The sequence below is a fragment of the Onychostoma macrolepis genome, chromosome 05 (genome assembly GCF_012432095.1).
Source record: "Onychostoma macrolepis isolate SWU-2019 chromosome 05, ASM1243209v1, whole genome shotgun sequence".
In the NCBI taxonomy this organism is placed as follows: domain Eukaryota; kingdom Metazoa; phylum Chordata; class Actinopteri; order Cypriniformes; family Cyprinidae; genus Onychostoma; species Onychostoma macrolepis.
Genome location: NC_081159.1, coordinates 5,996,130 through 6,021,634, shown reverse-complemented (window position 1 = coordinate 6,021,634; position 25,505 = coordinate 5,996,130). Strand labels below are relative to the sequence as shown.

Sequence of the window (25,505 nt, the reverse complement as noted above, 5' to 3'; positions counted from 1 at the left end):
CTTTTCAAAGGCATCAGATTTTCTTTTGAAAGACCCCCCAACTCTTGGATCCAGTGAGACAGAAAAGACTCAAACCTTGTAATCTTCACAGCAGAAATACTTTTTAAGGTCAACTTAGGTTATAGTCTCTGAGTCAGAGCTGGTGTTTGGCTTCATGTTGTGAGAATGAGGTGGTTCATTGGAAGGGGAAGCTCATTTTATCTGTCCACACATTCCCTTCTGCTACAGCTGAGATACCAAGGAAGGAAGTCAAAAGCTACTATCCCAAAAATCCATGAAATTAGTTTTTTTTTTACAGAAATCAAACATAACTTTGAAACTTTAATCCATTTGTGTTTATCCAAGTAGACGGATCGCATGTTTAATGGCAGCAATGTTGGAAGCAATAGGGTGTTATTTGCAGTCAGCTGAGTGGAGAATGAACTGGTGCCTGTGCTAAGCAGCCATTCAGATGACCCTCTCATTCAAATATGGCTCAACAGTGAGGCTATTTTCAGATCAGCTCTGAAATGAAAAGCACCAGCCTGTGCTCTGTTGGCCGGTCAGGGTGGATTAGAAAAATAGTGAGAAACTGGAGGAAAAGAATGCAGTTGCATGTTCAAAAAAGGATTGAAGAGAGTTCCAACACCCCATGGGTGACTAGGTTCACATTGTCCACATGTTTTAGGGTCTGTGTAATACTGAACTTAGATGCCAAGTGTTTTGTTGAAGAGAAATGATAGAGAGAGCGTTTTGATTGTATTGTATGAGCGTTTGGTGATAGGAGCAGTTATAACAGTGCTGGTCATTAGAACAACAGCTCTGTTTGTTTTCTTTGTCCAGCTCATCAGTCATTAAGTGTGCAATATCTACTTGTCAGCAGTGTTAGTTGTTTTGGACAACAACAAATGAAAAGGAATTTTGGTCTGGATTTCTGGACTTCAAAAATGTCTCTATGTGCTACAAAGAGAACAGCTACAGTATTGATGGCTCATCTGCGTGTGGGAGTAAACATGATACTTGTATATACAAACTCACCTAGTTATTTGAACACTACTGTCCAAAGCAGTTTATAGTTTATAAAGATGGTCTTCCTTGAGTTAGTGGTTCAAAAGATGTTTTTTCCCCCGGAATTCTCTCTACTGGACCATAAAAGGATATCTAGATACTACTGTAGGGTTGTGCGATATTGACAAAAAATAATATCTCAATATTTCCTGGGATTTGATCAATAACGATAATTAGACTATATTTTGCTGAGTGTGTTATTGTGCTAGTACTTTAAGGACTGCTGTAGACAGCTGACTTTTAAAGTTTTTGATATTCTTTATATTCTGTGTGGTGGTCAGTTCACAGTGATAGAAATTAATCTTTTCCAATAAGTTTAAACTGATTTTTACATTTTATGGGCATTTTTACCTTTATAAAGCCATTTTTTATAAAAACATCCATTATCTTTTGAGTCAAATTCTTACATTTAATCAGTGAATTAGAATAATAAGACATTTGGGCTGTTACCAAGCAAATTAAATCACTATCAACAAAATTCATGTTTGAAATGCAGAGGAAACACAGAAGCTGCATCTGAAGTGGCATTTAGATGTTTACACAATGTTTAATTCAGGACATGAATTCATTTAACCTGCAATTACAAAGATTTAAAATAAAACCTTTAATACTGATATTTGAAATTATTTAAATAATTAAAGATACTTTGAATGTGAAATTAAAACCGCCAGTAGGTGGCAGCAAGTTACTTTTAATAAGTGAGTCATTGCGCTTGAACCGAATCATTTAAACGGTTGATTCATTCAGGAACGAAACACTGTCATGTTGCTCAGAGACGCTAAACAATGCTGTGGCTGTTTGGAATTATTTTTGTTGTCTATATAGAGCAAAAACAGGAAATATGGCGTCTCTTAATTAACTTCTTGTTTGCAAAGCAAGTTTTGCTTACAAAATCACATTTGTAATCATGGTAATTTTTGGAGAAAAACCGCACTCTTTGCGTGAAATTGATTAACTAGGCTATATGAAGTTGTATAAATATATATATTTTCTGCCCCCATGTCTTGGATTTGTAATCATTCTAAATGTATTGTAATAGACTGAATCATGCAGTGAAAGAATGCGCTCTAAATGCGCACTCACACTAGTCTACACTTCACTTAATGTAAGCGTGCACTTTGTAGGGGTCTTTTGAATGGTTTTTGCAAAATACTCAATAATGTCAAATCGCACATTGTTAAAACTACGATATTATCGCAGATGATATATATCGCACACCCCTACTAGATACCAAATATTATATAGACTTGAGGGTGGACATTTTGAGCCCTATCATACACCTGGCGCAATGCAGGTGTTTTTTGCTAGTTTCAGCCCGACACAGTTATCATTTTCACGTCCTGTGTCATGTTGTTTAAATAGCAAATGCATTTGCGCCCATTTGTGCGCCCATGGGCGTGCTGGTCTGAAAATGAGGTGTGTTCAGGTGCATCATTAGCGCATTGCTATTTTGAGGCAATTGAAATAGACCGCACCATTGACCAACTAAAACCTGGTCTAAAGTCAATGGCGCAGTATGTTTTTAAAGAGTGCGTTAGTAATATGCGCCTATAGGTGGGTCCACAACACAAGTACACTTTGCTTATTACACACACAGGAATGCGCAGCAGCACACAAACATGCCAAATATTAAAAATGAAAGGATTACAATGTAAAAGATTATTATTGTGTAGGTTACATATATATAAACATGCCTACATTTACATTTACATTTAGTCATTTTGCAGACGCTTTTATCCAAAGCGACTTACAATTGGGGAATACATAAAGCAATTCATTTTGAAGAGGCAATCCGACAAACGAAGTGCTTGTAACACCCTACATGTCATGATGGATAGTCATTGCATGTATCAGAATTAGCCTACCTATTTGCTCGCGCACGAGCCTCTCCGTTTCCTCTCTGGAGATGTGTTCAGTCTTTGCGCTTGCAAATTCCGCCGTGTAAATAGCGACTCCGCCATGGCGCGAATGCAACTCGCTCTTAAAGAGAATGGGAGATGAGACTCTGATTGGTTTATTCCACATTATGCCCAAAACACACCCATGACTCATTAAGAGAATAGGGACAACCATTTTAGACCATGCGCCGAGCACGCTGACTGTTTTTCCCCTCGCGAAACTAGCAAAAGAGGATTCGGACATGCACCTGCACTTTAGACCATGCACTTAGATCATTAAAATAGGGCCCTTTAGCTTGTTATTTTAAGATAATTTGAAATCCTCTCTCTCTGGGCAGGTTAATTCAACAGAGAATATTTTCATTCAGAACTCTTAATGTTCTCCAGTCTGGTATTCACTGTGTGAGCTGCTGTGTCCTATGTGCAGAGAGGTGTGGTTAATGGGGAGATTATGCAAAGTGCTTCACCTGTGAAAGGGTGGTGACCTGCTGTTGTGCTCAAGGGCACAGCTCTGCCCTTGCTCTCATCAGCAAGTTTTCTTTCTCACGGTTAAATGTGGCAATTCCCTGCTGCAGCCAAATGGATGTAAACTGCAGCTGTCAGTCAAGTGCAAATTGTAATCAAATCAGTTGTGTTTTGAATAATGATTGAAATTAACTTCATGTGTCAATATGTTGCTCATATATCAGTTTGATGAGAAAAGATTATCAAAAGACAAAATGAAAGATATTACATTATTGTGGCAGACAAAATCATTTAATTTACATTGCGCAATGAAAGCTGTACTGCAAGCTTTTACATGTGGTAGGAAAAAAAAAATACCGGTATATAGGTATGTATTGGACTATATTATAATTTACAGTTAAAAAGCTTGGTGTCTAAGGATAAAAGAGTGTGCAAGTCGGATGATTGCTAGTGGTTTCGGACCGAAAGTCGTGTTCGTCGTGAAAGAGCATGCATGAATGGTGATTGTATACATTTTGACAGATTCTGTCCGTAAATTAGACGAAAATTTTCAGTCTGTCCAACTTCGAACGTTGTTTTCTGAGTATGTTTGACTCAATAAGCTGTTCATGAAAGTCAACATCGTCAATGATTTTGCTGACTTTTTTCTGTTTTTTTTTTTTTTTTTTTTCTGTCCAATGTTCGTAAGAATATAGCTTAGGCTGTCGGAAGTTAGCACGTTAATAGTGCGTTAACACAATCTCACTTATGCCATTAGAATAAACTGTCGGAGTTAATCGCATAGGTTTTTAAACGACAGTGAACTGGGCTATAATGTTACGGAACACACGCAGATTTTCCGCAGTGACGGCACACAATAAAGCTAGTTTAAACATTAGCTTTGTGGTAAAATGAAGCTTCACAGCCTGTCAAGTGTACCTTCATCATGTCCAAATTATGTAGGCCACAGGCGATGCGCGAGTTTACTTTCAATTCCACCGGAGCTCCGTTTGATGGCAGCTAGCGCGTACCGTGAATTTGTGCTCATTTCCTTGCCTGTATTGGTCGATTAGCCTATCATGCGATAATATGAAATCAGAAAACTTTTCCAAATAATATGTAGGCTACCATTCATGCAGCATCATATTCTGTAAATCAGGCTATGTAAATTGCAGCCTATCATAGAGAAGATAATATCCTCATCTTGTAATTGACATGAACGTGGAGACTAACAGTCATCATTCATATTTCAGATTCTTAATTTTAAGAAGTGTATTCAAGAAATGAAACAGCTATTCTGTAAATTAAGTTTGCTGTGGTGTTCAGAGCATATAATTAAACACCATAATTATAAATTTCAAGTGTTAAAAAATAATTAGTCATAACTCTTTAGTTAACAAATATTAAGGTTTACTTTGCATAGAGTTATTGGTGCTCTATTCAGCAGAATTACTCATTTAATCTGTCCACGTTACAAATGTTAATTCATTCACGATGTATGATCTTTAAATTTGGTAGTAAATGATGACAGGTTATTTTAATGTGTTATGAACTTGTTCTATTCTTTGCCAGTTTTCATGAAATGGTATTATTTTGTGTTACAGAGGCAATCTTGCAGGATTGTTTCATTTTTTCCGTCCACGTTACACACATTATAACTTTGCACACTTGTAGGAGTTCCTTTGGCTTCTACATTTGGCAAATAAATTTGAAAAATATACCTGTGGTATTTGTTAGTAATTTTGCTGGCTTTCAGTTTATGAACATACCAGAATCAAAAATGCACATTTAAGTTTATAGAACAGATAATATTAGATGGCCAGCCTGCCTGCATGGAAGTCCTATTACCAGTTTTGTGAACCATACACAACGCATGACTCATAACTATACCAAATTAGGAACAAAACAAAACATGAACTGGGATTCAACCAGAATTTTATTAAACTGAATTAGATTAAGTACACTTTCTGCTTGAATTTGCACTGTTTTTCCGTCCGTGTTACACACATTAAATTTTACATCAACTCAACTTTGATCAAAGTTTACTAGTTTACCATTGCCAGATTTATCCTGCCTTTCACACAGCTGTACCCCAGGTTTTCTCAGGATGTTAACCTGAGGACAATGGCTTTCTCCATGAAGATTGATTTTGCAGGCTATTTTCCTTGCAGTTAGGCCTAAACTGTGGAATCGCCCAGAGTTATTTTAAATATTACTAATATTTCACAATGTTACTGTTTTAACTGCATTTTTGAAAATGAAAAATTTTGTACAGTAGTGTAAGACGGGTGGTAGGTAAGTGGTCAGAATTAATGGCATTTATTATTTTATTTTTACTAGTGGTCACGTACAATCAATAATGAGCAAATAACATTACAGAAGTAATGGCAGAGCTGGTCCCAGATTAGTATGAAAGGATAACCTCAGCAAAAGAATTGCTGCAAGACAAGTCTCTTGCACACAGTGAGCTCATTAGTAGAGGTTAGACTGGAATGCATCTGACTTGCCTTTATGAGATGTGTGTATGTGTTTTATCAAAAACACTTTCTGCTGGGTTTCAATGCCAAAAGGAGGACAGAGTTTAAGACAATTGAAGGAAGGTTTTGTTCTTTCTTACATATGGTATAGTGACGTTAAATGAGCAGCATCATATTGATAGCTGTGAAACAATCTGAGCTAAACCAATGTCAAACAGACAAAACATGTGCCTGTTCAGCATGAACACATTGAGAGACTGATAGAGTTTCTGTCTCTTTTCTTCATAGTGTTCCTTTTTTTGTTGCTGATATGAGAGTTTTATTCACTTTAGTAAACATGCTCTCTTATACACACTGTATGTTTGTCAGCTCAGGTGTGTCATGTTTGAATTACTTCTCTATCCTGTTAGTCTATGGGTGTTGTATCCCAACAAGTAAATGTGTATTCATGCTGCTGGATCATAAAGAGATGCAGTATCAATTATTATGCTGGCAAAAAGAGGATAAGGTCACCATGATATAAGCAAATAATCATAAAATCATTTGCTTGCAGAACTATAGATAGATAAACATACCTTTGCAATTATTTGTCCATTACAGAAATCATTTGTCTTCTGTCATGAAATGTTGAAGTGGTGGTGTTAAAAAGCTTTCACAGTCAACAGACAAAGGACAGCTTGACGCACCCATTGAAGCTGCTTAGTTGGTATTTGCCTTTCATTCTCTGGGCAAGGCTACAAGGAATTCCCTCAGTTTGCTATCATCTGAAAGATGAGCAAGAAAATTAGGTTAGCGCTTCAAAAATGTCAAGTTCATGCTCGGATCTGTCCCAGTGCACATGAAGTTCTGTTTTCTTGCATACCCAGTGCAAGTGGACATTTTTAATATAACTGGAGATTCTTCGGAGGATGCACATATCTGAAAACAGAAATGGAAAGAAATCAAAATCCAGTGAATGTACATGCTCTCTGACAATTTTGTGTATTTGCCACTGGGGGGTGGGGGTGGGGGGTTGTTCACGTGACAAGAGTGATGCGAGACACTATGATCCAAAAGCACAACTTTTGTTAATAAAAGTTTCATTTATTTGTTTAATATAAGCGAGTTTGTCTTTATTGTTGCTGTTTTCATAAAGAAAAAATAAATAATAAATAAATAATACTATGAACCACAACGCATTTGTTTTAAAAGACAGAAAAGACCTTATACAACGCAAGTATATATCTATCTTATTCATTTTGTTAATAAAAGTTAGATTTTTAATATAGGCCTATGCGAACTTGTCATTGTACTATTTTATGGCTGATGTGTTTTAATTAATAGGCTAATAATGAACCCCAAACAACTCATTGTACTGTTTTATTGTAGGCTATAGCCTTTTTTTTAAATTATTAATAATAATAACAATGAGCTAAACTAAGCATTCGTTTGAAGCAAGGGGAAAATCCAAAAACCTTTTATTTATTTGTTATAACGCGGGTATGTCTTATTCATTCAGTTAATAAAAATGTTATGTTTAATATAAGCTACTTTGTCATTGTATTGCTGATGTTGTGTGTGGTTTTTTCTTTTTCATTAAGAGTAGCCTAATACTAAATCAACCTTAAGCATTAATTTTGTTCCAAGAATAGGAAAGATCGTTAACGTTAAAGATTAAAATAAGCGCTACAGAGGCGAGAATGCGAGATTGGTTGCTGCTGAGGTAAATGGACGCTCTCGATCTTTCTCTGCTGTATCTTTGCGATGGCTGTAGAAATGGTCATTAATTCTTGATTCGGGTATGGTGCAGGTAACAATATGATCAAAAAGTCATGGCAACAAACGACTTCCTAAGTCAGTTTAAGTTCAAATGACTTTCACAATCAATTTGATTCAACTTAATTCAACTTAATTTACTGATTCTTATTGTTATTGTAGGCTTAGGCTTCTTTTTTCCATTAATTTTAATGAATATACAAATTAATAACATGAGTTTTATTTATTTTCTGTTACAACATTTTCATTTATTTATTTTTTAACACCGCACCTCCAGCACCCCCATTTTTTCTTGGGCTACACGCCAGGGGGTGCTGCAGCACCCTCAGCACCCCTACTTCCCGTGGGTAATGTTTGCCACTGAAGAAATCTTATTCCAGAGCTATATCTGGCTTGTTTTTGTCTCTCCCAGAATAAGTTGGTGAGTTGTTATTGGGTTTGAACCAAGAACAATGTATGAACCAAGTGCTAAAATGTCCTTATCAAGGCAACTCTGCTCAATGTCCAGAGATCATTTTATGCCACTCCAAATCTTAGAAAGAAAAGTGAGTGGTGTATTTGGTAGGTAGTGGACTTTTGCTCATGAGTGGCATATTAAGCTACATGATCCACATTTCTCTGTAGCTATAAATTTTATAGCTTTTTTATATATTTTATAGCCCAGATTTAATACAGCCCCCCATCAGGTGTTAGCTGTTAGCTGTCTTTCCTTAGCCCGACTAAACTGAGATTCACTTGTCTTTTCCCATTTAATCTGATTCTGTTTTAAGAATTTAGGCAAATTTTTACTATATGGCTAAGCTGATCAGAGCAGAAGGTCATCCAGTGCAGTATGCAGTAAATAGAGGCAATGTACTGTCAAATGACATGACTGAGGCAGTAATCCAAGCAGAATCAAACGGCTGACTCCGTATTAGAGTTGACAGCTTGAAATGTGATTGGTTCATGAATGAGAAAGCACTAAATGTCCATCAGTAGATTGCACAGAAGATTGGTATGCAGTACAGCAGACCAGAAAGTAGGAAGTTTTCCCAACAAGGAAAGAAGAGCGGAAGTTTAAGTCTATGCTGAAGGGAGGGTATTAGGTGCAAGTACATAGTAAGGCTATTTTGAGGATTTCAAATACTTTTGGTAAATAGTTTTTTGTTATGGTCAACCAGTGTGGTTAAAATATTTGCATAATTACATTTTAATCATGAAAAGTAACCACAAACCACACAGTGTGTTGATGAATGCATATTAAACAACCACAGCAATCCTCATTTCTGCATACAATACATACACTTCATGCTTCTCTAAGAGCCAAATTACAGTCCCTACTCTGAAATTATACAATCAAACTTTATTCTGTTAAGCTTACCATGTCATATTTGATTTGCACATTCTAAGGCCTCTAAATTAGAAATATGATCAAACCTTGCTTAAAATCCTATTGCACACAGTCTACTGCATGCCTTCTGTTGTCTGATAGTTTTTTTTTAGTAAAGGCCTTTTGATATCATTCTAAAAATGTTCCCTTTTAGGTTGTAATACATATATCTTTTTGATGTGAAATCTTTATTGAAAAAGGAAGTGTAAGAATAGCTCTTATACTGCTTATAATATTTTAAGATGAACACTTGACTGAAGCAACTTTGTTTTTTACTTGATTATCCATTCATAATTTTTTTTTAGAAAAAGTCATGTTAAAATGCCAGGTTTTTGAGGAATGTTTATTTATCTCTCAATCACCATTGTGTTGTAATGCATTATAAGTTTTGCCCCCATAATAAAAACTAAGGAACTTTGATCATAAAACCAAGCATTGAAATATCATCTTACTCGCTTATATCATACTATGAGCCATAAAAGCCTGATAGACCAAATATGATACACAACAAAAAACACATATACTTTGTTTTTTTAAAGATTTTGTCAAAAGGTTAAATAAACTGTTCCGTTTGAAAAATATAATTAATTTTTCTGACTGTAATTTCATGTCAGGCTTTACAGTGTTAAATTTCACACATGAAAAAGGACCAGATCCACTTACTGTACATACTGTGGCACTAGGCCTAACTGTGTAATATTGCAAGCACCTCCACATGATGTAATTTCCTGCTTTGACAAGGCAAGGAGATTTTAATAGTTCGTGGCACAAAACATGACACACTTCCCCTTCAAAAAAATTGTTTGAGATTTGAAATATTTTCATTTATCGTTCTGTTCGTCATGCAATTCTTTATAGCCATACTTTCAAGTGGTTGCTCTTATATTACAGTCCATTGTAGAGTTTCTCAGACAACTTAAACTTTTTTATCACTCAGACTGGCATAGTGATAGCAGGATCATAAAAGACTTTAGCTTCCCTTACCATTGGTCATTCTCACCATTCAGGATGGGCAAAGTGTGTCACCGGTCTGACGCACATGGAAAGTCATTGATTCCGTTTTCCCTTGCATGCAGGATGTGGAGTGGAATGTCAGCAGGGCTGACTGGCTACATCTACATGTTTACAGCCAGCTACGATGTGCCCATGTCATTCATTAAATGATAGGAAAATGTGGCTGAGAACCAGAAATTCTGTTTAGGCTGTTGCTCTTACATACAGTACACTTGACTGGAAAACATTAGTTTGGCCTACTGGAACTCATATGGGTGGAGGTGTAAGGTCTCTTAAACAGGGCGGTGGAAGATGATGGAAAAAGTTGAAAAGTTTGAAGTTGTTTTAGATTAGATTATGGAAACATTGACTTCTCATGGGATACTTCAAGTAAATATTATGGGTCAAAGACATTTGGCTGTCAAAAAGGTTTGGGAATCCCTGGAATCCCTGAAATACCAGAGGATGAAGCTTTTTTTATTAGCCATTTAAAATGAGTTTCCAAATCTGAAGACCTTTACTCATCTTACAAATGCATCTCTGATTGCTGTGACTTTTTCATGTCACTGCTAATAGCTAATGCAATGACAGCTGACTGTACTTTGCCTGCTTTTGCTTATCTGTCAACTTTTTGCAGTTAATTACACCAGGTTCATTTCATGATGCACTACACTCCATCATTTCTTGGCAGGTCACACTAGAAGCTGTTCATTCTTGTGATTTCTTCTGCAATTCAAAACTTGATCCACAATTACAAACAGATGATTGAATGTGTTGTCCACTTAATGCAGGGAAACATGCAGTGGTATTACTTTAGTGTTAAATAATCAGCAGTGCAGGACATCTCTGAATGAAGAAGCAGTGTTTTTCAATGGACCAGGTTAATAAAAAAACCTTTTTGATTTGGTTTTGATTTTTTTAAGTAAAATATTTTTTAAATGGTAATGCTGCTTTATACTAAGAGGAAACACAAATGCTGTTAATGGCTACATTATTGCAGTCTGAACTGTTGGTTTTGGCTTTCAATAGCTTCTCTTTTTGAACTCAGCCCATGCTGTCATGTTTCACAAAACAACATAATTCTTAGATGATTATGTTTGCTTCCCTCACATTGCAGCTCAGCCAACAGTGAGCTCTTTATTTGAGTGATGTTTGTGCACTAAACCAGCTCACATTAGAGTGAATTCATTACTGGCACTATAGAAACCAAAACCCCATTCATTGTAATGTTGAATATATTTGTCTCTGAATAAAATGTCCCATTTTATTTACTCCATGTACCAATACGAGCCTCTGCTTAGTGGCAATAGGACAATATAGGCCTTGTCTTTTGGTTTTTCGAGATTAAGGATGGACAGATGACTCAGACCTGTATATCTTCGACACAAAGCTGAAGTACTGCTTTTCAACAAGGACCCTGGATCCAGTTTTTTCTCAAGCCTTTATTGTTGCCTCTTTCCTTAGGCAATTAACCTGCTTTTGCAAATGCATAATTAGCTTGATGTTTACCTTCCCAGTCCCACACCACCTCTCTCTTGCTTTCTCTGTCTTTCTTTGTTTTTCTTCTTTTCCTCCCCTCTTTCAAAGGCTAAAAATAGAAAGTTTTCATAGTCATTCAAGCATGAGGGCAGCCAAGCACAGATAAATTTGGAGTCAGGAAGAGCTTGTCTTGCACAAGAATTAAGGTTATTTTGTGTGGTCATTAATCAATTGCTGGCATAATCCTGCTTTTTTTTGTTCCCTTTAACTGCTTTAATGAACCAGCAGTAGATTTGCAACCTCTTTGCAAACTAGGAAGAATCGTAAATTTACACTTTGGGTCACCCAACGCCATCAGGCAATTTATTCAGATCTCATGAAGTTGCATTTAATTATCAAGTTGCATATATGCATGTATACTGGACAAGGACACAATAACTAGTCAACATGTCAGATTAATTTTCTTGTCTCTTTGTAGTTATTAACAAATCTGAACAACTTCACTAATAAGCAACAACTTCAGATGTAGTGTTGTCAAAAGACCCGGTACTTCGGCACCAAGTCGTTACTAAAAAAATGAAAACGTCACGGTACCAGGTTTTTTAAAGTACCGGTGGTACCGAGTACCCGGTCAACCCGGTTCTTGACGCGTACGGCCCTATGATTTCCGCAATGCAGAAAATGCGAACGGAATCTCGGAATCCAGTTATAAAACGGAATTTACAGTTTTGCACGGAATTTGTCAAAGTTTGGATGAAGTAATCAAATGTAGGTCATTACACTTAAATCGCGACATGGACTAGCATCTGTAAATATTAAGCCGCAAAAGTCGATTCAGATATGAATCCCGCATGTTCTGCGAGTCTCTGTGTGAATGAGTGAATGGCAGAGACGTGTGTTTATCATATCATATAGCTACACACAGAAATAAAGGTATTCACGGCAACCCGTCAAAATAAAAGTTTATCTTAAAGACATTGTGCCAGAAATATATTACTATTATTTAGTAGAATGTATGTGATACTATTACTACTGTTGAAAAAAAATTATATTTATTTTTAAAGAAATAATCACACAATATTTCTTCCATATTTTAATTTGAATAATAAATCCCCTTTATTTACAAAAAAAATTTAATGTTTAAATTTCATTCATTAAAAGACAAATTAAATTTGGGTGAAACTTTACTGTTTACTGTTTTTCATACTTTTATTACTTGCGGAAAAACTTGAAAATTTAAGTATAAAGAATGGCATTGATTTTTGTACATTTTATTTTTGTTTGACTTTATTATTAAAAATAGTGTGTTTTTTAATTAGTATGTGGTACCGAAATTGGTACCGAGAACCGTGGATTTTCACTGGTATTGGTACCGAATACAGAAATTTTGGTACCGTGACAACACTACTCAGATGTCAAACAGACCATCTCGTAGTATCCATTCTTAACTGAAACTAGGGATGCAACGATTATAGATTTTTTTTTTTGGTACGATTATAGTCTGAGGAATAATCACGGTTTCACGATTATTATGCATTTATTCATTTCACAACATAAAAATCACATAAACACTAACAGATATTAAAGTGTTATTTATTGCTGCCTTTTGAAACAGAAATAATTCATTTTGTATATTCTTTCTACATTTCTTTTGGACCTGAGGTACAGAACTTGAAAAGATGGTGAAAAAAAAAAAAAAGACTTATGAATAATACTATAACAGGGATGATAAATCACAATGTTAATTAAGTATTATTAATATAAGACTAATATTAACTTTATTTATCCAACAGAGGACACTGTTACTAATGAGGGGAATAAACTAAACTATTATTGTAATCAACTGTCATCCATACGTATTCATTTTAATAATCTTTATTCATCTGATTTTACATATGGCCTGAAAAAATCATGTCTATTATTTTGGTTTGTGAGATCGAGATCGAGCTGCCCACACAAACATTTAGGAGGACAGAAACTTGTTGTCAACGCTGCCCAGCGACTTTCATTAATAAAATAGCTTAGATACCGGATCGCTACATTATATTAATCAGCAAAGAGGGGCTAAAACGACTGTTTAAATAACTGAACTCAAATCTTCATTGTTTGTAGTGACGCACAGATGCAGGTAGGCTAATTCACACACACAACTGTCACCTCTCACTCTCTCACTGCATTATTTCATCTCTGTCTGAAGCCGGCAGAATGCTAGAGCTAACGAACTTCGCGTTAGGTTGTCCTTGCCTTCATGTCGTGCATTAAAATCGTTTATTGCACAGCGAGAACAGGTTTGCTAGCCATGCATTATCCCTTATGTATGCTCTTTAACAGCAATTTTTACGGCAATATTTAAATGATGCCCTGATCATTCTTGGCGTACCCAAAATGGCCCCACACTATCGACCTCAGTCATTTCTCTGGTGGAAATAAAGGATCGCTGTTTGGTTCCTCTGTAATAGTTAATCTAGTGTGTGTAGTAGCCTCCTGTCTCTGATAAGCACGGTATTTTAAGCTGGTGCACCACTAGTGTAACTTTGTTTTCGTTTTGCACAAGTTGCAACAGTTCCGTTTCGTGAAACAGAAACACTCGGTGTAGCAGAGCCTTTACGATTAATTAACCGTGACGTTTTAAAGCATGGTTAATCGTAAAACCGGTTAATCGCTGCATCCCTAACTGAAACATGTCTATTTTGTGCATGCTTGTGTGATTATCTGCATGTTCCCAGCATGGGGGGAGGTCAGCAGTGATGGTATAGTTGAATTCAGTAAAGGGTGATTCATGCAGTGTATTAAGATGAGATTGTGGAGAAATGGCACTGCCCAGGCATTAGTCACACTAATGAAAAAGAAAATCTTAAATCTCATTCTTTACTTGTTTTGCAGCAAAAATATATCATTGCCCAGTGAATGGCAATAAATGACTTTGAGTTTGTTCATATGTATGTGTTTGAATCATACATCTGAAATGTAATAACTCTATAAGAAGCAATTCTGGTGAGTGGTGGTATAATGACCCTGTGCTGCTAAAACCAACTATTTAGTATTAGGAAATAAAAAGCAATTCTTAAGCATTATGAATTTATAAGAAGCAATCCTGAGAAGTTATGATGTTGCTGCAGATGAAAATGGTAATGTATAATGCAGGAGTGAGTGTCCTGGTTTTGTATTTGATGGATGTGTGTGTGAGAGAGAGTGGTAGATAACAAATTTATAGCATCTCTGGTCCTAGCACAGCCTTACCAAGTGGAGTGTTTCATTTAGTTTCAGCTCTCAGATAAAGGAAAACTCAAATACATTAATCTGAATAACTCACTCAGAACACTCCTCTCAGAGTTATATCAGAGAGAGAACTATATCAAATTATTCATGCGTTATTCAAAATCAGTCTTTGCTTAAAGCCACCCTAAACTGTACAATTCCTCATGCTATGTTTCACTTTACTGCAAAAATTTTCATAGATCAGGTTATTGTATTATAATTTGCTATATTTGCTTTCAGAAAACACAAGACTGCTGCTAAATAACCAGTGTGGCTAAGTGGAGATGAAGTCATGGCTTCACAAACTAGATTATTAAATTTTCTGAAGAAACCATGAATGTTGCTTGCACATGCAGAACTTGGCACCACATTGCTGGAGTAGCACGAACAATACTGGGGATATTAATGCACAAACACTTGTATGTTAGATTGTATTAAGTAAAGTGTTTGCATTCGTGCATTTGCGTTCTATACGTCTCTCTTGTTCATTGAAGACGTTGCGTGTTCCTCTGTATTTGTAGTTTTATTTGCCATTTACTTTTGTAGTTTTATCTCTCTCTACCATCTCAATGCCCCCTGGGTTGACTTTGTTTTGGCCTGAGGAACAGTGATCTCTTTGAATACTCTGTCACTTTGAATTATTCTTTGTATTAGGTTAAGGCATCAGCTTTAACAAGCCCCAGTCCAGCATATTTTTGTGTTGGTATTTGCTGATTATTCCAAAACCCACAAAATCCTTTCACCAGCCTCCCCTCCTAAAGAATAATTAACCTCCATTTTGCAAACAGCATAAAGAGGGGATATACATCACCCACACCCATTCTGATGCCAGTCAGATGGCTTGTTCTTGTTTTTGCTGTGCTGCTATGGCTACAGTGTAGTGAGGCAGTGCCTGGTGGCCATTTGAATGCGACAAGACAAAACACATTTTGTCCTGTCATCACTCTAAATGAATGACCTATCGCACGGATAGACCAGGCCTTGTACAGTGGAATGAGAAAAATGGTGGCATTGTAACATGTCTCTGATCTGGTTGACAGGAGTTGGCTAACTAAAACAATATTGTTGCTTAAGCAGTTTCAACATATTGCTATTTAATTCCTATGGCCTTAGTCATATGAAAACATCATTAATTTTTGCCACATCATTTATTGGGTTAAAAAATTAGATATAGCTGCCCAGAGGAATGATTTTTGTTGGTTGTATTTCTCAAGCAAACTATTTTGTACAGCATATACTGAGACAAAGATTCCAATACTAACAGAATATCATTATTTCCTCTCTACCCAGGTGTCCAATCAACCAAAAAGTCAGGGATCCCAGCTCCTCGTGAGATCCCACAAAGCATTTCCAGAGAACGTGTGTCATTGCGTGACCAACAGAAAAGCACTACAGCCAAAAAGATGGTCACCAGTGCCAGCACCTCTAGTCTGTCCACGCTGTCCAAGCATTCACGCGGCTCTGTCAAGACAAAAGCAGAGTCTGTTGTTTGTGACAAGAACCTGCTGGAGAGTCAGGTGAGGGAGCTTCTGGCTGAGGCCAAAACCAAAGAGTTTGAAATCAGTAAGTTACGGATGGAGCTCCAGCGGCATAAAGGGAAGGATTCATCATCGGAGGCTGGGACGCCAGAGGGGAATTCAGAGATAGAAAGGACTCCAGCACAGTCTGGAGACATCCAGGTGCTTGTAGGGGAACTGAAAGAAAAGAACGGACGTTTCCAGCGTGAGTTGGCCACCTTGCGGGAAGAGAATCAGGCTTTGAAGCAGAAGCTTATTACATTGGAGAGCACCACAACTCTGCTTACCGGCTCTAGTAAGCATTCAGTTAATGGGGTTTTTCCAGAAAACACCACTTCAGATGCCGTCAGTGCAGTCAATGGAAGCCACCTTAAAACTTCTGTGTCATCTGGTAGTGAAACCAAAGGCTCTCCTTTACCCTCCTCAGAATCCTCAGAGTTTGAGAAGATTCCCTCACGCTCCGACTCAGTCAGTAGCAGCATTAAGAGCGTTGTGCCCAGTGGTGCGGTGAAAGAGCTCTCAGTGGAGTCCCTGACGGTCCACATCCAGAAGATGGAAGAGAGTCACCACAGTACAGCCGAAGAACTTCAGGCCACTCTACAGGAGCTGGCTGACCAGCAACAGGTTGTCCAGGAGCTAACAGCTGAGAATGAGCGTCTGGCAGAGGAGAAGGGCCTACTACAAACTTCCCTACAGCAGCAAAGGGAGCGTGTAGAACTTTTGGCGCAACAAAACGAGTCCCTTCTCCAGAGGCTCAGAGAACAAGCTCAGTGTAATGAAGCTGAGGCTTCACGTGCCTCTCGGGTAGCAGAGCTTGAACAGCGTTTGGCCGAGCAAGTGGAGAGCTCCCGCTTTGAAAGAGAGAAGCTAGTAGACATCCAGCAGCAGCTGACAGGGAGTCTTAGAGCTTTGGAAATGGAGAATCAGGAGGCACAAATCGATGTGAAGAGCTTAAAAGAAGAGGTAGAGCTTCTTCAAGGGCATCTGGAGAGTGAGAAGGTTGCTAAAGATGAGGCAGTGAGGAAAACTGAGGAACAGCGGCTAGCTACGGAGGCTCTGAGAGCGGAGAGTGCTAGTCTGAAGGCGCAAGTGGAGGTGGAGCGGCAGAAGATAGCTGAGCTGAAGGCAATGCAGAGCGCCAGTGACAACACAGAGTTGCAAAGTCTGCTTAAAGCGGCGCATGAAGATAGAGACAAGCTGGAGCTGAGTTGCATGGAGCTACGACAAGAGCTACAGCAGGTACGCAGTAAAATGGAGTGTGCTCAGGGTGCGCTGGACAAGATGGAGAACCACACTGGTAGTTTTTAATATACAGGTGCAAATATCGCCCTCTTCCAATAATCTTGAAGTGACCTAAATACTGATAAATTATTTGTTCATCACTAGCTTTTAATTTGGTAATGCTTGAATGCTATTAGAATATTGTTAGAATAAGTCCACAGTAGGGCTGCCCTCGACTAAAGATTTTTCTGGTTGACTAGTAGTCGTTCGTTTTAAGCATTAGTCGACTAATCGCACATTTATTAATAAACAGTCATGAGCCTTATCATAATAATGAGCCTTTAATTGCCTACATAGCATTAACATTTTAACAATGTATTAATAGACTAGTGCTTTCTTTGTTTTCAATTTAAGAAATGAAGTCGGTGACACTGACTCGCCATCTCCGCAGTAGTGGATGCGCCTGTATGCATGTTTCATACGGATTACATAATCTGAGAATATTTGTTTTTCATTTGAATTGAGTTTATTTGAAAGTAGACATTTCTCTCTTTATAGATATATTTTCTTCATGTCTGTAAGACAAATATACACAGGATTTCACGCTCAAGTTCACAGAGCTTGAGACACCAGAAAGTGCATCCTGTTTGCTTTCATTATTTTACAAAAGCACAATGTATTGTTGTTATTGCGAGTGCACAAAAATAAACATAGAGTCTTTACAGATTTGAAAGACGTATTACTCTTATCTGTATGAGCAAAAATGAGGGAGTATTTTAAGATAAAGTGAGCGCACCGGTGCCTCCATCTGTCCTGCAGTGAGCGTTACTGTTTAGCTTCCACATCCACACTCTGCAGAGATACTTCAATAACACACATTTTTTCTTGGCTAACATTTGATTGAGCGGCCATGTAAAGTTGCTGCTACTAACATATTTCAGATAATAAGTCATATTTGAGGTTGATGAATGATAGGCGAGCATTTGGATTAGGGCTGTCGCGGTTAAGGAATTTCCCTTGCGGTAATTTTGAGTGGCTCAATAGCACGGTATGCGGTATTACCGCATATATATATATAATCTGTGTGTGTATGTGTTACGATGTAAGGAGGTCATATTCAGAAACCAATAAAACCGAAACTAAATCGCGTTGAAACAGGAAGTGAAGTAAACAGAAGAGAATGACAAAATAACGGTCCACATAACAAAACTTAAACCTGACAATAAGATCATTTGTATATTGTTAGCCTATATATATATAACAGTTAGTTCTGATCCTCGAATCTGACTGACAAGATACTTTTTCTGTTGATATTTCACCTGCGTGTTCTAGACGGGCTGTCTATGGAGCGATTTTTGTGCCAATATTCATCAAACCAATCCAGTGTTTTGCAAATAAACACAATCTGCTTTGCAAAGAAAAACTCGACTTGCAAACAAACGCAAAGTGATTTGCAAATACAAAACTCTATTTGAGAGAAAATGTAGAGGTATGTACAAATATATGTATTTTGTGTTGCAACTGTGAGACTCACTTGCCTTTTTATGAGGAAACTTGGCTTAATTTTCTCACAAATGCGTGCAGGTTGATTTTCTCACACGTGCAATTGAGCAACTTTCTTTTCCAAAAACAGCAGATGGCGCTGTCGGTCAATTTCCACTAGTCTCCCGAGACCCGAAACACCTCTTTACCTTTTCAGACCAGTATGAGTGGGGAACAGGTGAGTTTCTGTCTTAATTATAGAGAAAATAACCATTTAGATGTTTTCAAAAAGTGACCCGTGTCAGTGAAATTCACAACAAGTGCTGTAAAACTGTTAACATGATTGATTAGTTAAAAAATCAGGAGTGACATGGCTACACATTTAACTAGGCAGTCTTTCCCTATAAAAACTGATCCATTCTCCGTACCATTATTTAGTACAATATCTTAAACTTTTTTTTAAATGATGTAACTGTGCTATCATTTGTCTAAAATAATTACGTATTTTTTAGCTAAGCAAAATGATGAATATTTCTCTACTGGTGACACTCTTGTCCTGTGAATTGGGGAGAAGGAACAAGTTCACGCTGATGTAATTCTAAATTCAGCATTTTAATAAACAGTGGTTTAATAAACAGCGTGCTACACGGGTGAAGACACACTCTGGACAGCGAGGACTCTTCTAGGAATGACTCGGATGACGAACGTTTGCATTTTAAAGAGCCACTAATTCCTGACGGTAGCCTTTTATTCTTAACTTCATGAGTTAAAATGTTGCTCGGCCTTATATAAAAAGCTACATAATTTTAGTTGGATTTTTCCAAACAGGCTATTGTCAGACTAAAATCTGCTGGTATATTGGTTGAAATATGAAATGTCTCCTTACAGGCCACTTTTAGTTTTACATGTTGTACAAGGCATGTATATTACTATACTATATATAAACATAAATATGATAATAAACTATGATATCCCTTATGAAAATTAAAGTTGGTTTTACTATAGTAAAAGTGTGGTAATCATGTTTTTTTGCAGGTTACCATTTCAATATAGGCAGCTTTACTACAGATACCATGGTATTTATTTAGTAAAACCATGGTTAATTTTCGTACGGGATATTAATGTTTAGATTATATTTTGGTACATTTACATAGCTGAATCACAATAAAGCTCACCTGAACTTTAACTAGTTTATTAAATGATTATAGTAGCCTATTTGTATAATTAGTTTAGCCTACTCCTTTCAGTACGTTGTCTATGTGTAGTTTTATACTTGTTTAAACTTTTACTGCAGAGGTAGCCTACAACATTTCTCTCCACTGGAGGCTATGTCTATAGCAGAAAGACAATAAATCTTACTTGACCTTGTAAATTAAAGTAAATTAACTAATGATCACAACAAACAAGGACAGGAACAGGAACTCCAAATAAGGGCACGAGAGGAGGGGAAACACAAGACGTAGAGACAAAGTCTGACAGACCTAATGTAAAAAATAAAATTCAAAATGCTTTCATTTTTGGTACACAATATTGTCGCTATCCACTACACATTTGCATTTTAGTATTACAATATATTGTGACACGATATATTGTTATACCCCTGCATTGTTTTGAATGTTATATATTCTATATCCCGCGATCCAACAGAGGATAAGAGTTACGGAGAATGGATCAGTTTTTATAGGGAAAGACTGCCTAGTTAAATGTGTAGCCAAACATCTAAATGGTTAATTATAGAGATAGTAAGACAGAAACTCACCTGTTCCCCACTCATACTGGTCTGAAAAGGTAAAGAGGTGTTTCGGGTCTCAGGAGACCAGCATAAATTGACCGACAGCCCCATCTGCTGTTTTTGGAAAAGAAAGTTGCTCAATTGCACATGTGAGAAAATCTGCCAACACGCATTTGTGAGAAAATCAAGCCAAGTTTCATCATAAAAAGGCAAATGAGTCTCACAGTTGCAACACACAATACATATATTTGTCCATACCTCTGCATTTTCTGTCAAATAGAGTTTTGTATTTGCAAATCACTTTGCATTTGTTTGCAAGTTGAGTTTTTCTTTGCAAAGCAGATTGTGTTTATTTGCAAAACTCTGGATTTGTTTGATGAATATTGGCACAAAATTCGCTCCATAGCTGTCAGTCAGTGCAGTTTCATTGTTTCGCCTCAAGGTGGCGGCAAGAGACTGTCTTTGAGTGAGCCTTTAAACCGTTCATTCAACTACATGTTCAAAAGCGCCGATTCATTCAGTGATTTGTAATGAAACACGCTGTTTAAATCATTTTAACTTTGAGCGCCACTTTTAAAGGCTCAGCTGACCAGCAGAGTGTCGATGCTAAGACAGATTTCGCTTTCCTTGGACATGACAACCTGTTTTCACATGTGACTTGGCCTGAAGGACAGACGCAGGTAATCGCACACGATCAGTCGATCTCTCTCTCATTCACTGTCTGTTTAGGCTTAAGTGCAAATTTACTGAGCCTCTGTGCAAATCAGCATGATACACATTGTTATCATTACTAATATTGAGTGCACATGCACGAAGTGTAAAACAAGAAGGGCTTAACCTTACGAAAAAGAAAACACTGAAATATCGCGGTTGTTGCATTCCTCTGCGGTTATGCTCATCAATAGCACGGTATTGCGGTTATTGCGACAGCCCTAATTTGGATGTCCTGTTCGATGCACTAGCACATAGACCAGCCCTTAATGATCTGCGTGACTTCGCCAATGTGGATATTTATTTATTTTCTGTGACTAAGCGACTAGTCAAATTTTGGTCGACCAAGCGTCTTCTGGTCAACTAACGGTTAGTTGACTATTAGGAGGCAGCCCTAGTCCACAGATACCCAGGATGTCCGATCCTGCTCCTAAAGGGCCATCTTCTTACAGAGTTTAGTTGGGGTGCTCTGACTGATCGGCTATTGAACGCTATTGGCCAATAATTGCTTTGGGAAGTTTGATCAGCGGTCTCTAAAGGCCAATCTCATAAACAGATCTCAAGCTGACGGCATGGCATGACACGTAGCGGCACCATCTCAGTCTTTGTCTAGCGTGGATAAAATAATTATACTGCTGATGGTGAGGTACAATTCATATTTCTTTACTAAATAGCTTACAAAGTCATTTTAAAACTTTCTGTGAGACGTAATTTCACAAACAGTGAAACGCGTGCACTCTATCCCTCTCAAATTGTGCAGATGGCTTCAAATCACCACATCGTGTCTGCACTAAGCGAGCTTCATGCTGCACACCTGACACAGGAATTCTCACTTGAACAATCGAGGCAGTTGCGCATCTTCACTAAAGTTTGTATTTTGCATTTCTTTTCAGTCTTGCCAGTGTTTTAACCATTCAGCATGCGTGTGCTCTCCTAGAGACAGTACACTCATGCACACCCAAAGTGCATAAACATATAACATTCACCTCGCCTGGGCTGTTGTACACGGACTGTCCGTGTGGTCACAAAAATTGGGCTGCATGCGTACGGTGTGCTCAAACTTCCGCAGACACTTCGGATGACAATACTTGCATCAAGAGGACAGTGTGACCATCACGGAATGCCTCACATACAGTTCACAAAATCAGGTTTGTGCTGTATGTAAGCTATTGTGTAATAATTGCCCCATCGTAAAAACAAAAAAGCACTGCATGATCAAATGTTTAGGTGAGAGAATTATATATTTTTGAAAAATGTCAAAAAAAATCCCCCCCCACAAGAGTCACGTAAGAGGGGAAGTCCCCCGATTTTCAAAAAGAAATTCAGGCCCTGAATGAATGTCTGTAAAAATCCCGATTGGAGCATCATTATAAATAATTCTACATGTTAAAAAGAATGCTTCGAAAAGATAGGTATTGGTGATCGTATCAGTGGATACTGCTTCCTGTGATTGACTACAAAAATCCTGATCGGAGCACCCTTACACTGTGTCCTAACTTCACACGACGCAGTTTAATAAATCAATCAAATATCACAGCCAATCAAAAGTGTGTGTGGGCGGGCTCTCTCTGGAAGCATACTGCACTCACAACGAAATGGATATGTTTATAATCTAATTCATAATTATTAAATCTTTTTAACATTATTAAATGTACATACTGAGTGACTGTTACCATCTTTGTTATGGAATATGCTTGTTGGTTTGCATTGATTTCACAGTTTTAACACAAATCTTTTCTTTATATATTTTCAAGATCTGAGGTAAACTATCTATTGTTGCTTTCAGTATGGCTATAAGGTCACGAAAAATGATATTCAAACTCACATTAGACATGTTTAACTTTGAATAAAGCACATAATCATTACCTGAGATTGTCACTGTCATATAGTTTGTTTGTTGTTCTTGCTGCAACGTTGCGTAAATAGAAACCCTTTCTAAAATAGAAAATTTGTGTCACGGCTAGTTAGGACAAAAACTCAGATTAGCATGGAAAAGATACCTTTTGTCAAGTGTCGCAGTTAGTTTAGTTTCAAGACAACTACCTGGAAGTTTCTAGTGATCCTGAAGACCTTGGCTTTATCCAGAAACACCCCCTACAACTGCATTCACTATTCCTATACATTACTCAACTAATATAGTCTGCTGAATGATTGGATGAAAACGAGCCAGCAAACACCAGTGAGAATTAGTGCACCAAAACTGCCATCTGGATGCCATTGGCAAGACCCTCACAGTGCATGGATATTCTCTAGTGGCTAGACATTAAGGGTACATTGGTTGTAAACTCGTCATTAATTCACATTATGGGTGTTCTCGAAAATGTCCACTTTAGTTTTGGACACCACTACAAATGGCTGTGCCCTCAAATAGTGCACTGTTGAGGTATATTGGGAAAATTTCAGACACAGCCCTTGATTAGATGTTTCAGGTGTATATAATTAGTGCTGGAGTTAAACAATGCTGGAAGGTGGAGACCCCTGGTGTGCACAAACTAACAGTTCCACCTTATTATTTTAGGATAACTTCAAGAATGCTAAGTGGGCCTTGTTAGGCAAGCTCTGCAGCAAACTTTGACTACCTGACAGTCAAAGCTGCATTACCTCACAAAAGTGTGGGCTTGGAAGAAGATTGTGGGAGTTTGGGGTGCCATTTGGGACAGGGTGTTTGCAAATTAAGATACACACAATAAAAATGTATCTTAAACTAGAGATTCAACTGTTTGAGATCATTTTAAGGTACTTTATTAACCTTAGGTTCATAATGTAATGAAAATAGTCTTGCTGTTAGACAAGGATGTAATGACCATCATCACCTCCGAGGTTTTTAGTGCCAAGTCAATCGTGACTCATTTTTGACATACTCATTTTGTTAGCTTCTTGAGAGTTCTATTTTTGTGATGATAGATTTTTGGAGGTCAGTCTTAGTGTATGCAGAAATCTTTATAGCCCTTAATAGTCCTTCAAAACATTGTATTATGTACCCTTCGGGAACATTTATGTGGTACAATTTTAAGAGGACAACTTGGGTAAACAACTTTGTTGCCTAATACCCTCTCTGAGTTCTACAAAGCTCTGTCAGCTCTCTATTTCTCTCTTAATGTCAAAAAAGGACTGCATGTAACCTATTAAAATGTCACCACATATACAGTTGCATTGCATCCAACCACAGAGCATATTTTGTTTTCATGTTCTGCCTAGAGCACCAGAAAATTAGAGAGGAACCCACATAAATATCGAAAGGCGAACTTTTGTAGCTGCCTAGTATGCACTTGTACATTTTGTAGTGATGTGTTTAGAGACATACCTCATCCTTTAAAATACAATTATACACAGAAAGGACCGTTATAAACCCACAAGAACATGAACATCACTGGCACTTGGTGGTTGTCACATGAACCCAGTGCACCTCCAAACGCAAAATGAACTTTAATTTTCTCTCTGACTTAACCGCTTTGAGTGAGCCAAGCCTTTTGGCTTTAGCATACACCCTTAGTCCAGATGTCATCCAGGGAGTTGCCACTGGACAGAGCTTTAAGATGTCACACTTGTCTTAGAGCACACTCAGTGAGCACGTCTCTGTTCACAAGGCTTTGAAGAAAGAGGTGTATGTGTGTGACTCAGATGCTATTCTGTTCTGTATAGGCTGATCCAGCTGTCAAATGATTTATGACTTGGCCTATACCGCAACAAGAATGATCTAATTCTCAATTAATTAGTATGCAACACTGGAGCAATACTGTTTCCTGTTGTCTGATTTAATACTCATTTTATAGAATTCAGATGTTAAGTGTAGTACTTCAGCATCAGTAGAGATGTGCAAAACTACACATTTTTAAGTCAGACTAGACTGTGACTATTCATTCTTAAAGGAGCTCTATGGTGATGAATTTCTTTAAAAAAGCAATGTTTTGTTTATTGCAGGGGTGGATAATTATTGATGATTCTAACGAATGTTGAATTGTACAAGACCTCTTTTTGTTTACATTTATATTTAACCATTTAGCAGACGCTTTTATCCAAAGCGACGTACAATAGAAGCGATCAGACCATCGAGAGTGCAGCAGTATACAAGTGCCATGACAAGTCTCAGTTAGTCCAGCACAGTACATGTAGCTAGTTTTT

General features: G+C 37.5%; 1 protein-coding gene and 1 long non-coding RNA gene across 8 annotated transcripts in view; one reads left to right on the top strand and one right to left on the bottom strand.

The window, feature by feature from the left end:
• Positions 1-25,505, top strand: part of specc1 (sperm antigen with calponin homology and coiled-coil domains 1) — a 149,438-nt gene that overhangs the window by 52,522 nt on the left and 71,411 nt on the right. For all 7 annotated transcript variants that reach the window (XM_058775060.1, XM_058775057.1, XM_058775059.1 and 4 more), the window contains one exon: positions 16,011-17,476. In XM_058775060.1, coding sequence (XP_058631043.1) covers positions 16,011-17,476 — 1,466 coding nt within the window. The remainder of the gene's footprint in view (positions 1-16,010; positions 17,477-25,505) is intronic.
• Positions 5,710-24,035, bottom strand: LOC131540354 (uncharacterized). The gene is made up of 4 exons (XR_009271257.1): positions 23,427-24,035; positions 23,250-23,318; positions 6,729-6,784; positions 5,710-6,630 (listed from the first exon to the last, which is right to left on the bottom strand). It is a non-coding gene; the product is annotated as an uncharacterized LOC131540354 (long non-coding RNA).